Source organism: Brassica napus, chromosome A3 (genome assembly GCF_020379485.1).
Source record: "Brassica napus cultivar Da-Ae chromosome A3, Da-Ae, whole genome shotgun sequence".
NCBI lineage: Eukaryota > Viridiplantae > Streptophyta > Magnoliopsida > Brassicales > Brassicaceae > Brassica > Brassica napus.
Window position 1 is genome coordinate 36,232,623 of NC_063436.1, and position 17,582 is coordinate 36,250,204.

At 39.1% G+C, this 17,582-nt stretch overlaps 1 protein-coding gene and 1 non-coding gene across 2 annotated transcripts; one reads left to right on the top strand and one right to left on the bottom strand.

Moving 5' to 3' along the window:
- Nucleotides 1-5,852: 5,852 nt before the first annotated feature.
- Nucleotides 5,853-5,959, bottom strand: LOC125607714. The gene has a single exon (XR_007338785.1). It is a non-coding gene; the product is annotated as a small nucleolar RNA R71 (small nucleolar RNA).
- Nucleotides 5,960-13,169: 7,210 nt separating this feature from the next.
- Nucleotides 13,170-15,452, top strand: LOC106427193. The gene is made up of 2 exons (XM_013867934.3): nt 13,170-14,255; nt 14,404-15,452. The coding sequence occupies exons 1-2, from the start codon at nt 13,933-13,935 to the stop codon at nt 15,353-15,355; spliced, it is 1,275 nt and encodes a 424-aa protein (XP_013723388.1). The 5' UTR covers nt 13,170-13,932; the 3' UTR covers nt 15,356-15,452.
- The last annotated feature ends 2,130 nt before the right edge of the window (nt 15,453-17,582 follow it).

Consider the following 17,582-nt stretch of genomic DNA (forward strand, 5'->3'; position numbering starts at 1 on the left):
AGAATAGATTCCCTTGCGCTAGGATTGCTAGAAACAAGCGACATTTGATTTAGTTAAGACTAGTGAACCTATCGATTAACTAGCTAACGCTTCCCTTTAGATCTTTTGTGTGCCCTCATGTTTGGAGACCTGCATGACCAGGAGGGTCATCTGCGTAATGCAGCAGGTCAAAGGTTGGACGATCAGGAGTTGTAATCCTGATCCTGATGCAACTAATAACCAAATTGCTGATGCTGATTATGTTCATGCTGCTCGACCAAGAACGTTGGATGATTATAACCGTCCAGACCAATACTACACTAACAAGTTTGCTATTCGTCCTCCAGCTATCCACAGGAACGATTTCGAGCTGAAGCCTCAATACTTCACATTTTTGGGACAGACACCTTTCCATGGTCACCCACATGAGCATCCTATGAACCATCAGGAGAAGTTCGAGGATCTGGTTTCTGCATTAAGGCAGATGGAGTACTTGACGACTACCTTCTCTGCAAGCTCTTCAAGTACTCATTCGCTGGAGATGCTTCGCACTGGCTTAAGCAGTTACCACCATGATCTCTTACATCTTGGACTGACATCAAGAATGCATTATTGCGTAATTTATTTGATGAAGCATACGCTGAAGACTTGAGAAGCAAGATTGCTACATTCACACAAGAGCCTACAGACTCTTTCATAAGTTCAAGGATCAGATTCAAGTCCTATCAGAGAGATTTTCCACACCATGGATTCAACGAAGTGCATCTGCTCAATACTTTCTTCAAAGGCATTGCGATGGCATATCAGATGTCTCTAGACACTACGAGTGAGGGAAACTTCAACACCAGGAATTCAGAAGAGGCTGTGAGACTTATTGAGAACTTGGCATCTAGAAACAGTACCAAAAACACTGACTTCGAGAGAAGGAAATTGGTTACTGTCTTTGGAAAAGAACAGATGAATGATGTTAAGGCCAAGCTAGGCAGTGTTCACAAGCTTCTTAAGAAGCAGGTTAGCTTTGCAGAGGATGTAGAAGCTGTAGACGTCGGCGACGAAGATGGTGACGAGAAGAATGTGAACTTCAACAGTGGTACCAGTTTACAGAATCAGAGATATGGGAACCAGAGTGGCAACAAGAATTCCTATGGCAACAACGAGAGGAGAAACTACAACCAAAGTTCACAGTACTAGAAACCCTACAGCAACAACAGAACCAATGATAGTTCTTACTACCAGAATCCACCAACACAGACCCATGAAAGCAAGATCGATAAGATACTTGATCATATTCTAGAGAGCCAGCAGAAGCTGACAGTGGATTTCAATGAAAAGATAGATACTGTCTACACAACCTGAACACAAAATTTGAAACTTTAAGCACACATGTGAAGAAGTTGGAGACCCAGGTTGTTCAGACAAGAGAAGCTCTAAAGAGGCAAGAACCCTTAATAAAGAGCAAAGGAGATGAAGCACCACGTGAGTGCCATCATAGATGATGACTTCTGGCAAGTGGTTAAGGAGGAGAAGCTTCAAGAGGGTGATTTCGAAGTTGAAAGCTCTATGAGTTTTGGCAGTTCACACTGGTGTCGATCAACACTACGCGAGGAAAATCGACCGATGAAGCTAGAAGAGTACCGACCAACACATCCTGTCAAGCATCGATCGACACCATCCATGGAGTAAGTTGGATCGTGCGATACAGTGAAGATCATGACCCACAAAGAGTTTGCAACTCGACACCCTCATCCACCCTAGCCCTACCATGTGACTACAAAAGACATCGATCGGCAACATCAATCAGTCACCGATCGACAGAAGGAGTCAGGCAATCAACATGATTTCTCCTGCAGTGATCAACACCCGCCTTTCACCTACCGAATGTGGATACCTAGCATCGATGTGGCCAGACTGAATGCACTCAAAACCCCATCTTAACCTTCAGAGACATCAACAAACATCAACCAACAATCTGAAGATGGAACAGATCCAATGATCATTGACCAGACTATTGAGGGAAATACCTTGAGGAGAAGGAGAGAAACAATTCGCAAGCATCTAAAGAGAGGAGCTAATGAGAAAGCGATGGATATCATCACAAAAAGGGTTCTAAGGATCCTTATGGACAAGCCATGGGATGAGGTTTACTTTATCCACATATTTGTGGATGTTTTTATAAAGAAACCAAGAAGACTGGGACAAACATTGAGAGGATATTCCATCATGTTAGAGAGAAGATGAAGCAGAGGATTACACTGAAGAAGAAGAGTGATCCTGGAAAGTTTGTAGATCCCTTCTTGATAGGAGGCATTGATTACCCTTGTGCACTCTGTGACACAAGTTCTTTAGTCAGCATCATTCCTAAGGTGATGGTAGACCATCTAAGCTTACAGATAGAGCCTTCTGAGGAGTCATTCACTTTTGTGGATTGCTCTAAAAAGAATTAAGAAGGAATCGTCAGAAACGTTGAGGTGAAGATATGAAATGCCCTTGTTTTAGTGGATTTTTATGTCCTGGATATCAAGCTTCAAGAATTCTTCATGGCTACTGTAGGAACAGTTTGTAACATGCAGACTAAACAATTGTACCTGACACTCATAGACCCTAATGTCTACTATGACCTAGTGATAGTTGTCAAGCCACATACATCCTAAATGGAGGTTGGAGATGATCCAGGTTGCATAGCAGTTTGTTACTCCGATTCTTGAGTAGAACGCAAATCAGACGGTGAATCGACACCCAGCCTGAGCTTCGTTCGACAATTGGTTTGAGGCCACAATAGACATGAATCTTGAATCATCGATCGACAGGGCAGACGAAGAACACCGACAGAGCTTTGCGAATTCGACTGCTACCCATACAAAGAGGAAGATCCGTGTAGTGCAACCTATTGAGCAAGGAGTATATAGAGATAAGGATGGAAATGCCCAGACAATGGATGGGAGGATCATCGATGTTTCTAAGGAGGATATAGAAGCAATATTGGAGATGGCTGATAAGTCAGGAGGGAAGTATCTGAGTTTACTACAGTATGAGGGATGTTTTCAGATGCCTGGAGTTCGTCCTCCAGTACACTACCCACCGGCTAGGTCATACAGCAAAGACAACATCGAAGAACTCTTGAATGACATCTCTACATCAAAAAACATAATGTTTGATGAAATTTATGAAAAGATAGATGATGTTTATTTTCCTCTTGTTAACCCCAATTGTAGAATTATGAAGTCGGAAGAAGGCACTGAAATTGAAAGTGGTTTCAGCTCATACGATTATTCAGAGGCAGCAAGAAGACAGAACCAGAGGTGAAGAAGCAATCAAGAGCTTTGTTGGTACATGGTTCGAGATGAGCAGAGAAGATGTTGATACTTGTTTCCCAACAAGTATTCCACTACCTCCATTCACACCATAAACCATCCAAAAGGTCAAACCAAATAACTATAACAAAATGCTTAATGGGAGGCAACCCATTGGTAAACTTTTACTAAGTTTTATTTTACTTTTTTGCTAATTTTTCGTGTTTATTTTCAGAATAAAAAAATATCTGAGGAGAAAATTGTGCTAAGCATCGACCGATAGGACCGGCAGGTATCGATCGACAATTCATCATCCGCAGCAATCGATTGCCACTTAACTGTGTCGATCGACACTGATACCCAACGAGCAGGTATGTCTTTCTTCCTTGCTAAATTGAGTACTTTTGATTTATTTATTGATATCTTGCATATTTACATTGTTTTATCCATTCATCCATGAGCATTTTCATCATATAGATTAGGATTTAGACATGTTTAGGTTGCATTTTGCATACATGAGTCTCTATTAGGTACTGGAGTACCACATGAGGTTATTTGGAGCTCAAAAGAGGTGAAAAGGTGACCATTGGACGAACCGAGCATGGGAGCGACCTCCCGGAGCGACATCACGAAGTCGCTGTGTCCCACTTCTCAGAGCGACCTTCCTAAAGCGACACCATGAAGTCGCTCGCGTTCTCATTACTCCGAACAGTCTTAGATGACCCTGGAGCGACCTCTCAGAGCGACCTACCAAGGTCGCTCCCGATCTCAGAGCGACCTCCCGGAGCGACACCACGAAGTCGCTCGCATCTCACACCCCTCTCGGAGCGACCTCCCAAAGCGACACCCCGAGGTCGCTCGCGTCTCTATGGCGAGACGACACGAAGCGAAGCCTGGAGCGACCTCTCAGAGCGACCCACTGAGGTCGCTCCCGAAGGCCGGAGCGACGTGCCGGAGCGACATGCCGAGGTCGCTCCGCGCCTATTATCTGCTCGATTTCTATTTTACTTAAGGGCCTTTTGGTCATTTCATTATGCACGTTTTACATTTCTAAAACCTATGTTTTAAACATCTTTTGTAGCCACCAGAGGCAGATTATCTTTTATCTTTTGATCTATTGAGAAAGACACAAGAACTCTCTTGAGAAGTTCATCTTTTGGATTTTGATTGTTATGTTCTTGTGTTCTTGTTGATTTCTTATCTATTTCTCTACATGATTAATCTGAAATCCAATATGGGTTTAAGAGGAATCATGGAGATTAGTGAGTAATCACCTTTTGAATTCATGGGTTAGGGAGATTAAGGGTGATTAGGTTAGAGCTAGGATGTTTTAGTGTAGATCATTCATATTTCCTTGCTAGTAGAGTAATCATAATGCATCTTCTGAGTTGGCCACTCAAAAGTTGATCCTTAGGCATTTCTCACCCGAAAGGTGTTCGATGAAATGCCCGAGACAACTCTCCTAGGCTTTTAGTATACTTTGCCAAAGACATTTGTTGTTAAAGATGCTAAGATAGCTAATAGACTTGTTAGTAATGATTGCTTTCATATTATTCAACCAAAGACATTTGATGTTTGAGATATGTTAGCAAATGAGCATTCATCTAGACATAGAGCTTGCTTAGAATTGTGTCTAGGCTTAAGGTTGATAGTTTGATTGATCATTTGCCATCCTTAGTTCGATACTTGATCACCCAAGGTCTAATCCCTATGCCCATGAGTTCTCTTTTCCCTTAGTTAAGAAAGTATCATTCTGTTATTGCTTTCTAGTTTAGTAGTAGCTTAAAACCCATCTAAATCATTGGTTGCACTTAGATTAAGTGAGTACTTGCATTCTCGGTGCTTTGATATCCCTCAGAACTGGTTCGACAATCTTTTATACTACAACATTTGTCTTAGGAGCCTTGAAAACTCCTAACATCAAATTGGCGCCGTTGCCAAATTCTGAGTAGATTTGAACATTGAGATTTAGTCACTTGCTTGAGACTAAGTCATTTTTATTTTCTTTTGTTACTGATTCTCTTTCTTCACCTCCCTTTAATCTACAGGTGTATGAACTTGAGGAGCAGGGGTCCATCAAACCTAGTTCCAATAGCTGCAGACATCAGAGCTTTAGAGAGAGAGTGTGCTAGAAAGAGAAGAGAAGAAGAGCAACAGGCTCACTTGCAGAGATTGGATACTGATATGGGAGACATACCTCAAAACCAACAGCGAGCAGCGCGACCCATTGGCACTTATGACCGCCCCAACATTCATGGTCATAGATTGGGAATCCGAGCACCAGCTGTGGCAGCCAACAACTTTGAGATCAAATCAGGACTCCTCAACGTGATCGAGAACAACAAGTATCATGGCTTGGCTCTAGAGGATCCATTTGATCACTTGGACAGGTTCGACAGCTACTGTGGGTTGTCAAAAACCAATGGTGTGTCCGAAGATGCCTTAAAGCTCAAGCTATTCCCTTTCTCTTTGGGGGATAAGGCACGTCAGTGGGAGAAGTCTCTACCCAGCGACTCCATCACCACTTGGGATGACTGCAAGAAAGCATTCTTGGAGAAGTTCTTCTCTACTTCAAGAACTGCTAAGCTGAGAAACGAGATTTCCAGCTTTCAACAGAAGAACTTGGAAGGCTTCAGTGAAGCCTGGGAGAGATTCAAGGGCTACCAAGCTCAATGCCCACACCATGGCTTTTCTAAGGAGAGCTTGCTGAGCACATTCTACCGTGGTGCTCTTCCTAAGTACAGAGCCAGACTGGATACAGCTAGCAATGGGTTTTTCTTGGGGAGAACTGAGGAGGATGCAGAAGAGCTGGTTGACAACATGGTAAAGAGTGATGCAGTCTACAGTGGAGACCACGACAGAGGCAGTAGAACAGATGATAAGCAGACGAGGAAAGAGATCAAAGCTTTGGAAGACAAGATCGACCTTCTCATTGCTGAAAAAGCCACCCAAGAGCAGCTGAAGTTTGTTGGTAACTCCAGGCAGGAAGATCCACTTGCTGTCAATGAGGTTGAGGGTTTGGAAGGTCAGGAAGAGTTGTGTTTCATCAACAACAATGGTAGCTGGTACAAAAAGGAGCCCAACTTTCAGTACAACAACTACCAACAGAAATCCTATCCCAACAACCAACAGAGTGGTTATCCGCCTAGAAACAACCAGCAAGGCAGCTATCAGCCTCAGCAAAACCCCTCGTCTGGTTCCTCTGCTCCTCAAGAGAGCAGCACTGATACCTTACTGAAACAAATCTTGGAGTCTCAGACTAGAAGTGAGAAGCATGTTGGTTATGAGTTGAAGAACCTTCATACCAAGATTGATGGGAGCTACAATGAGCTCAACAACAAATTCTCACACCTTGCTTCTACAGTCAGGAATTTAGAGAATCAGTTTGCTTCCATGAACACTCACCAGAATCGCCAGCAAGGATCTCTACCTGGAAAGTCTGACCAAAACCCCAAGGAGGCCAAAGCTATCACCCTTAGGAGTGGTAAGCAGTTACCTCCTAAAACCCTCACCAAGGATGCTGAGAAACTAGGTGAGGGGGTTGCCATCAACATAGATGATGAAGTGGTGATTGTTGATGAGAAGATCAATGACGAGATCTTGGAAAAGATAGTGGAAGCCAAAGGTAAAGGAAAGGTTGGGGAAGAGAAGAAGACAGTAAAAGATGGTGAAGTTGTTACTCCAGCAAGTGAAAGTTCTTTTGTTCCTCCTCCCTATGAACCCAAACTACCATTCCCTGGTAGATTCAAGAGGCAGCTGCTAGAGAAATACAAGGCTCTGTTTGAGAAGCAAATGAGTGAAGCTCAGGTTGCAATGCCCATCATCGATGCTTTTATGTTGATTCCTCAATACAGCAAGTTCTTGAAAGATGCTGTAGCTGCAAAGAAGAAGGAGATGGAAGGCATGATGATTCTTACCCATGAGTGCAATGCCATCATCCAGAGGCTTGATGTTCCAGAGAAATTAGAGGATCCAGGAAGCTTCACACTACCTTGTGCTCTTGGACCTATGGTATTTGAGAAAAGTCTCTGCGATTTGGGAGCTAGTGTCAGCTTGATGCCTTTGTCTGTTGCAAAGAAGCTTGGATTCACTCAGTACAAGAAGTGTAGACTCTCTCTGGTGTTAGCTGATCGTTCAGTGAAGTATCCTGTGGGCATCTTAGAGGACCTCCCTGTGAAGATTGGAAGGTATGAGATACCTACAGATTTTGTGGTGCTTGAGATGGGTGAGGAGGCTCAAGATCCATTGATTCTAGGAAGACCATTCTTAGCTACAGCAGGAGCTATTGTTAATGTGAAGGAAGGCACGATTGATCTCCATTTGGGTAAAGAGAACATCCTCCACTTTGACATCAAGAGGAAAATGAGGAAACCAACTGTGTTCGGGCAAGCCTTCTACATTGAAGAGATGGACACTCCTGCTGATGAGCACCTTGAAGAGTTACCACCTGAGGACGACGAGGAGGGAGCATCTCCCTCTACTCATTCCCCATAGAAGGTAACCCACCACACTCCCCTGTATATACCATTTTATTTTTGCATATTAGTCTTCTTTTCGGTATCTCTCTCTCTACTTGACAACACAGAGACTGTGTAACTCAAGTTTGGGGGAGGTACCAAGTATTTGATCATGTTTGCTTTGATGTTGTTTCATTGAGTCATGCATTGCATACCTATTTGCATATAAAAAAAAAAAAAAAAATCAATCATTTAGTTTGCATCATTTGCATTTCTAGGAGAGTCTAGAGCATATAGGTTGCATTCACTTGCATTGGGAGCAATGATTTTAAATGCCTTGTAAAGAACACTACGTTGCACCTGAGTAGCTTTTGCACCTCTCAAAAAGACTTGTATGTTTCGAGCCTTGAAAACTCTTCCTGAAACTTGTTGATTGCTGAAACTCAGTCTTTGAAGCCAACTACAACCTTATTTGAACTGAACGAACTTAATGCTTCTTGCTCATGGTCCCTTGTGTACTGAGTCATGGCTATACACACTTGAGTTGTCACATCCTTTATGCCAATCTTATTTTGACAAACTCTAGTGGTAGACCACTCCCAAAACCTTCCCTCCTTTTAAGCTTTCATTGTTTGATGAGTGAGGCCTTTTTCGGAAAGTCTTACATGTGCATAATGTTGAGAGTATCGGGAACGACAATGCTTGATCTTCATTCTTGCTAGATTGGGCACTCTATTGTCTAGCTATAGGTGGGGGGTGAGTGTTGTGATTATGATTTGGGAGGAATGAAAAGGAAAAGAATAGACTCTTTGTGCTTAAGTGAATTGTTTTATTGGGATAAGTAGAGAAGCCTCTAGCTCAAGTTTTGAAAAGTCTTGGCCCCCAGCCTAAAAAAAAAAAAAAAAAAAAAAAAAAAAAAAAAAAAAAAAAAAAAAAAAAAAAAAAAAAAAAAAAAAAAAGGGGGCTAGCAAAGTTGTTAAGAGCTAAGAAATGTTTTGAGGTTGTGAAAAATCCCTTGTAGATTTCAAAGAGAAAGAGTTGATGTTCTTAGGATCTTTTGGTGAGAGATGTGAGTTGGGTTTGACATTTGGGAATGATTGTGTAATTGTATGTTTGGGAAAAGGGTAGAACAATGGAGATTGAGCATTGTATGCATGAGTTGATCCCTTTCTTAGATATATTATGTGCAATGTCAAGGCTACTTGTTTTGAGAGTAAACCACCTTAAAGATCATATGTTTTGAACCTCTTGAATCACTTGAATAAAAGCCTTCCCTTACCCAACCAAATGACTTGGACCAACTGACCATTTGCAAGAATTCACCTGATGTTTTGTGCTTAATGAATGTGAGAGTTGGTTGATTTGAATGTGTGGATGCTTGATGATGAGTGTAAGAACAAAAAGAGTTAAGATAGGCCTAGAGAAGCTAGAGTGTAATAAGAGAGTGTGCTAGTTGTGTTTCTTTTGGCTATGTGCTCCCTCCTTCAACCTCTCTCCCTATGAGTTCTAGAAAGTTCACTTGTGGACAAGTAAAAGAACAAGTTTGGGGGAGTTGATATCTTGCATATTTACATTGTTTTATCCATTCATCCATGAGCATTTTCATCATATAGATTAGGATTTAGACATGTTTAGGTTGCATTTTGCATACATGAGTCTCTATTAGGTACTGGAGTACCACATGAGGTTATTTGGAGCTCAAAAGAGGTGAAAAGGTGACCATTGGACGAACCGAGCATGGGAGCGACCTCCCGGAGCGACATCACGAAGTCGCTGTGTCCCACTTCTCAGAGCGACCTTCCTAAAGCGACACCATGAAGTCGCTCGCGTTCTCATTACTCCGAACAGTCTTAGATGACCCTGGAGCGACCTCTCAGAGCGACCTACCAAGGTCGCTCCCGATCTCAGAGCGACCTCCCGGAGCGACACCACGAAGTCGCTCGCATCTCACACCCCTCTCGGAGCGACCTCCCAAAGCGACACCCCGAGGTCGCTCGCGTCTCTATGGCGAGACGACACGAAGCGAAGCCTGGAGCGACCTCTCAGAGCGACCCACTGAGGTCGCTCCCGAAGGCCGGAGCGACGTGCCGGAGCGACATGCCGAGGTCGCTCCGCGCCTATTATCTGCTCGATTTCTATTTTACTTAAGGGCCTTTTGGTCATTTCATTATGCACGTTTTACATTTCTAAAACCTATGTTTTAAACATCTTTTGTAGCCACCAGAGGCAGATTATCTTTTATCTTTTGATCTATTGAGAAAGACACAAGAACTCTCTTGAGAAGTTCATCTTTTGGATTTTGATTGTTATGTTCTTGTGTTCTTGTTGATTTCTTATCTATTTCTCTACATGATTAATCTGAAATCCAATATGGGTTTAAGAGGAATCATGGAGATTAGTGAGTAATCACCTTTTGAATTCATGGGTTAGGGAGATTAAGGGTGATTAGGTTAGAGCTAGGATGTTTTAGTGTAGATCATTCATATTTCCTTGCTAGTAGAGTAATCATAATGCATCTTCTGAGTTGGCCACTCAAAAGTTGATCCTTAGGCATTTCTCACCCGAAAGGTGTTCGATGAAATGCCCGAGACAACTCTCCTAGGCTTTTAGTATACTTTGCCAAAGACATTTGTTGTTAAAGATGCTAAGATAGCTAATAGACTTGTTAGTAATGATTGCTTTCATATTATTCAACCAAAGACATTTGATGTTTGAGATATGTTAGCAAATGAGCATTCATCTAGACATAGAGCTTGCTTAGAATTGTGTCTAGGCTTAAGGTTGATAGTTTGATTGATCATTTGCCATCCTTAGTTCGATACTTGATCACCCAAGGTCTAATCCCTATGCCCATGAGTTCTCTTTTCCCTTAGTTAAGAAAGTATCATTCTGTTATTGCTTTCTAGTTTAGTAGTAGCTTAAAACCCATCTAAATCATTGGTTGCACTTAGATTAAGTGAGTACTTGCATTCTCGGTGCTTTGATATCCCTCAGAACTGGTTCGACAATCTTTTATACTACAACATTTGTCTTAGGAGCCTTGAAAACTCCTAACATCATTTATCCACCAATCTTCGACTGGATAACACTGGGACAATGTTGTTTAAGTCTAGGTAGAGGTTTACTAATATTGTGCTTTATTTTGAGTTTTATTCATTGAGTTTTTACTAAGTTTTTATTAAGTCAAGAAAAGGGATAATGATCTTTTTAAAATTTGATTGCTACTCTAACCACTCTCTAGCACCATCTAGATTTATTGACTGCATGATGTATTAGATAGAAACAGTGCAGTATATCACATACTACTCACATCCACAATTACTGAGAATGTTTGGAGAAACCAAAGCTGACTTCCAACCTTAATCTACGTAACTCGCTTATCTTGGAGCATGGTATACATTGGTTTGGAGTCCCCCCGAGAGTCTGGAAGGTATTAGACTTAATGTCTCTGGTTCCCCTTTCACCTCTCTTCAGCATCCATCTATTATAAAAGATTGAGATGATTGCCTAAGATGCAGAGGGGTAGGTACATTACCTATGACCCCACTATTCTAATTCAAAGGAATGATCACACATCGTTGGAAGCGAGGTATAGGTACATTACCGATGACCCCACTATTCGCCTGCACTTTGCCAAATAAAAAAAAATCGAAAAAGAAAAAAGAAAGAAAGCAAAGAAAAAGATTCAAAGAAGAGAAAAGAGAAAGGAAAAGAACCTGATAGTTACCTGTAGGTCCAATTACTTGCCTGGGTTGATTCCATGTGTCCCTTGATTGTTACTCCCAAGATGTAGCCTACACATCTAGCTTTATGCAGAAATGAGGTCAGTAGAGGGGTACGTCATGCGCTATCAATGGAGTTATGTGATGTATTGTATAGTGACTAAGCTCAAATTTGGTACATTGAATCATCTCTGTGGTTAGCAATTATTCATTCCCACCATTCATATTTGCAGAAGTGAGAGTACTGAATTTAAATTATGTGAGTCACTGCTGTTTTCAAAATCTCTTTCATTAGGACAATAAAAAGGTAAGTTTGCGGGAGTCGATATACCATGAATTTTACCAGTTTTAGCCTATATAAGTGTTTTACAATCTATTTATTATGTTTTGGAGTCTTTTTAACTATTTATAGGTTCAGATACATTTTGGAGCAATGTGGTGATATTGGAGAATTCTAGAGATAAAGACAGAAGAAACTCGTAGCTAGTTGTTCATCGAACCAGCCAGAGTCGACATTTAGAGTCAACCATCAATCGACAAACATCTCTTGTCGTCGATCGACAGCAAAGCGCGAGAACGGGCCGCTTGTTCATGACCGACTTGAAGCCCAAGTTCCATATAATTGCATAACTAGCCGTGGCCGACTTCGACCTAATATTTATGTGCACTACCATTGTATTGAGCAACACGCGCTTTCTTATTTTCATACCACAAAGTTTAGGGGTTTTACTAGTTTGGAGAGAAGATCCAAGACTCCTTGAGAGCTTTGTATTGGAATTTCAGTTTTTCTACCTTATTCTATTTATGCAGTTTATTCAGATATTTGATATGTTTTGTTTTGCTATGTTTGAGTAATTCATCTATTAGATTTATGGTTCAATTAGGGTAATGAAAGATTAGCCAAAACTATAGAATTGCGAAGGTGATAGACATCCTTTAAGGAATTTCTTGTAATGCTTGTGTTTTAGAGTAGCTAACTAGAATTTTGATATTAGAAATGTGGACAACTACGACGGTAGGTTCTGCACTAGAATAGATTCACTTGAGATATGATTGCTAGAAACAAGCGGCATCTGATTTAGTTAAGACTAGTAAACTTATCGATCAACTCGCTAACGCTTGCCTAAAGAAGTATCGATCGACGCTAAGTCAATAACATCGATCGACGCTCGATCCGTATCAACAAACGACAGCTGAGATACTGGACTTAATCAATAGAATTGATTCACAACGGAAGCTGGAAACGTTTTGCATTAGATTTTGAGTTCTAGGGTTGTTAACCTAAACATTCTTGTTGCTATAATATTGATTATCTGAAACCTTAGATCTAGCTATATCTATTAGGTGTTTACAACCTCAATCAAAGTGAACAATTGTTTGTTTATCCTGTTTTAATTTATTTACTGTTTTAAACCTATTTGCCTAGATTAATCATTGTTGCTTTAGATCCTATTGTGTATCTTTGTTTTTTGTGGATTCGCTCGCTAAGTATTACAACTGAATCTCTTATTTGAGAAAGTAAAGTCACTCTTTATGATAATTTGAACGATATCAAATATGAAACATAAGAAAAACTAAAATTACTAAGGATATAAAAAATAAGCAAATTATCTAAAATTATGAAAATATGACAAATAAGCAAATTAATTGAAATCATGGAGACCATGGCAAAGTCATCAAAATCACTTCATAGATAATATATATAAAATTATATTGTATCATGTAAAATAATAAATAGCAAATTTTTTAACCACCAGCATTAGTAATTTGAATAAAAATTATAAATTACGGTAAAAAGTTTTATAAATATAAAATTTTAAAGATGGAATGACTTTAGATTTATTTGCACAATTTTCTTGTAAATAGCTGTCTTGTAACTTTATTCCTTTTTCCTTTTCTTTTCTTTTCATTTCTTTTCTTTTCTTTTCTTTTCCTATTTTTATCATTTCTTACTTCATCCACTAAATCAAAAGCTATTTCGAATGGGTGGGTAAAGATTATCGATACGATTTTCTTTTGTTCTGAATAAATTCGTTTAATAGTTTAATAGAAAGTTATTTTTCCTTAACTGATACTCCAACCTGATTTACGGAATATAACACTTCGAGCTTAGCTGGTCGTAAGAATTAGAGACAAAACTAAATAAACTTTCTAATATTTTGAAAGATAAAACTTAGTTTCTGAAGTTTAAATAGTAAAATCCTGTCTGATAGACTGAGAGAGTGGATTGTGATTGTTATATTCCGCTTTATCTTTTGTTTTCTCTTTAGTAAAAAAAAAAAGGAACGACTTGCCTCCAATCAGCAAAAACTTAGATTACTCAACTTTACCCTCCACTATCAAAAGTTACACCGAGCCACTCCACTATACTACAATCTTGTCGTTTTCACCCCCAAATTTCATAAAATACTATGATAAAACCCATCAAATTGATATTAAAACCTAAACATAATCACAATTCCCATACATCTTCAAGCACAAACAATGTACGTGACGAGGACATTGTCGCAGTTCAGAAAATACCAGAAGACACTATCGGAGGAGTCACCGGAGGGTCCATTCTCCGGTGTTTTAGTTATCACAGACGAAGAAGCAGAAACAGATGATACCTTCTGTTTCGGCATGTGTAAGAGGACAAAAATAGAGAAGCTTCCGTTCCCTCAAGACAAGATCTTATCAGTTGTTCACACAGACAGTTCCGGAAACAGAGATACTTCGGTTAAGAAGGTCTTGTTCATACCAGCTCTCGATCAACCATTGTCTTCGAATCGGTATTATGTTGTTCACGCAAGAGGCAGACATAAAGGGTAAGAAAAAAAAAACACAAAAATCCAAGTCAGAGGCGTTAAATTAAGATTTGAGTTGGTGTCTTTAGCCGTTTGGTGATAAAAAGCATAAATAAAATTAGGAGCGAGTGTAGTGAAGTCTTCTTCTCTCTCTTTTTTTTTTTTGCAGGAAAGTTTGTGTGTGTTCTAAGGAGATAGAGAAAGGTCTATGCTGTTTCCCGGATATCTTGCATGAAAAAAAACCTAAACCTTTGGATCCAAGAAACATTTATCAGACCGTGAAGATCAACCGGCATCATGACAAGACGTTCTTTGCAAAATCTATGGCCCCAGATGGCACACCACCTTCATTTCTCAAGAAGAAAGGGTGGGAACTACGAGCCTCTAGGAGCTTGCATCCGAGGAGACCTAGAGAAGCTCTAGGCCTAGACGATGAGCTAAGAGCCCGTCTGCCTGAATTTGGATTCTCAGTTTCAACAATTCGGTCTGGGAGTGTGATAGTAGGAGAATGGTATTGCCCATTTATGTTTGTGAAGGAGAATTGTAGTGTAAGTTATCAGATGAAGAAGTCGATGTTTTATAGGATGACACTATCTCAATACTGGGAACGGATCTACCATTGTGAAAACAATAACTTGGGTGACACAAACGACGAAAACAATGATGAAGATGAAGGACTGGTGAGGGTAGAAGCGAATGTGTTGAGAGAGGCGAATTATGTGAAGGGTATAGAGGCGGTTAAGGAAGAGAAAGAAGGGAATGGAGGGTTTTATTGGTATATACCGGTTCAAGGTTTGCGGGGACGGGGGGAGAGGAGGAGGAAGACGTGTTCCGGATCTGCGGTGGGACTGAGTTTCGTGGTAGTGGAAAGAATGAGAAGGGTAATGGAGGAAGGAGGATGGGTGGAAGGAGGGAGGAAAGTGGTAAGAGTGGAGAGAGATGAACAAATTGGTGTTTCTAGAAGAGATTTTAGAGATTTGAATGGTAATAATAATAGAGAATGGAGGAGATTTGGGTGTTATGTGTTGGTGGAGAGCTTTGGATTGAGAAGAGCAGATGGAGTTTTGTTGGTTAAATGTTTATTTAGACATACTCAAAGACTGAGATGTAAGTGGGAGTGACCACTAGTTATGTTGTATTACAAAAATATATATTTACTAAAATTCAATATAACCCTTACTGCTGGGACCTAATCTTGCGGTCAGCTCAGCCCAAGAATGATTATAGCCATATTCTTTTGTCAACCGCGACGTCAGCGGCAGCGTCTAGAAAAATAACGTTAGCAGAGAACAAAATAGTCATGGAAGAAATAGAAACAGCCGCCAGAAACGATCGCTGGTGCTATCCAAGGCTTCTCTAATGGACACCATTATTTTCAGCGTCATCTTCTGTGTGTAATATGTCTCTCGCGTCTTAATTAAGCGATACATGATAACTCCGTCTTTTTCTTTTTGCTCGTTTTTTTTTTGACGCTGCCGCTGCCGCCGCGGTTGACAAAAGAACAGGGCTTATAACTCAATATGAGCCTTAGGACCGAAGATGAAGAATAGGCTCGAGGTCCACGATCAAATTCGATCTCAATCTCAACCAAGTCAAAGGAAATTCCGATATTTTTGCAGTCAAGTTACCAAAACGAGAAGATATTAGAAGTTTGAAAACAACTTTGAGCAGTATAAAAGGATAAGAGAACAAGAGGGGGAGACACATTCATATCCGCATACACACTCACAGATCGACCTCGAGCTCTAGTTCCCTATACATTTCGGCCTTGTTTTGGATCTTGATCTTCATTAGATTAGTTTATTCTTATTCACAAACACTTGTAAACCCGTTTGGAGCAACATACGGCATCAGTTTGGTTCCGGTATTTGTTAAATATTTAAAAAGTTAGAAATTTTGTTTTTCTGATAAATATCAAATTTCGTGTTTGGGATAAAACTTTCTATAATTAAAATAATTTTAAATATTGCAGATAATTTTTTTTGTAATTCTATTTTTTGGTATTTCGATTTAAAAATAATATTTTATTATTTTAAAATTTGATGATTATAAGTATATAAACTATATTATAAAAATTAGGTGTACTCATACAGTTCTTGGTTCTGTTTCGATTTTTTTGGTCTTTATTTGATTCTGTTTTTCTGTTCTGGATAAAGATTAGTTAAGATCAGAATAATATTTTTGAGTCGTGATTTGATACCACATATTTTAATGGGCTTTTTGCAAATATGACTCAAAACTTGAAGTTAAACACAAAACTAACCCATGTTTTTTTAGAACTTTGACTTGCCTCTTTCACCCTCAAAGTTCATATTATTCACGAAAATGCCATCACTTTTTTCTTTCGAACATGCAAATTTTACTCTATCACCCTCATCTTCCTCAAGAATTCACAATATTGCAATTGCCATCAATACACCAACCACACTCTTAATGCACCTAAAAATTGATTTACACTCTTTCTTTCTCAATTCTTATGAACTAAAAACAACATTTCTTTCACTTTCTCTCCATATTCATCCAAAAACCCCAAAATTTTGATTCTAAAATTTTTATGGTTCATAGAGCCATTGAAGCTTACGATTCTTGGTGGGTCACTTTTGTTTGAGATTCTCGATGCTTGGAAAAGACATATGTGTGCTAAACAAGTTATCTCACTGATTGAAACTATGAAATCAGTTTTTTTTTCCCATATTTCATATGGCCCCTTAGTTTTCAAAGTTATTTACACTTGAATGCCATTGAAGTAATAAATTTACCTACTTTTTAGTATTCTTGTCTTTTATAGTTTAATTAATGCATTTTCCTAAAATAAAGTATAACAAATTATGTTTATTTATTTAAAAAATGTTTCATATAATCTGGGTAAACAATAAATTATACTTAATCAATGTCAAAAATATAACAAGATTTTATTATTACAGAGTGGTTATTTTTTATTTTGGTATATTAACTACGCCTAAAAAACATAAAAGTGTTATAAAAATACATAATATAAACAACAAAATTTTAAATAATATATTGAATTATTTAATCGTATAAATCAAATATAAAAATAGATAACCATTTTATTTTACATTAAAATTTTGATCCATAAAAAATACATATGCACGAACACACGAGTTATATTTTAAAAATAAAGTTGTAACAGTTGACGGATCAAAAAATAAAATAAAATTATTCATTATAAATTCTAAAATAATTGTGCTTAGAAATATATTAAATAACTATTTAATATATATATAAATTTTAAAAACATATATTACCATTTATATAAGATAAATATTTTTTTTTTGCAAACCAAAAATGAATATCCGCGGGTGCGCGGGTCAAGCTCTAGTAATATAT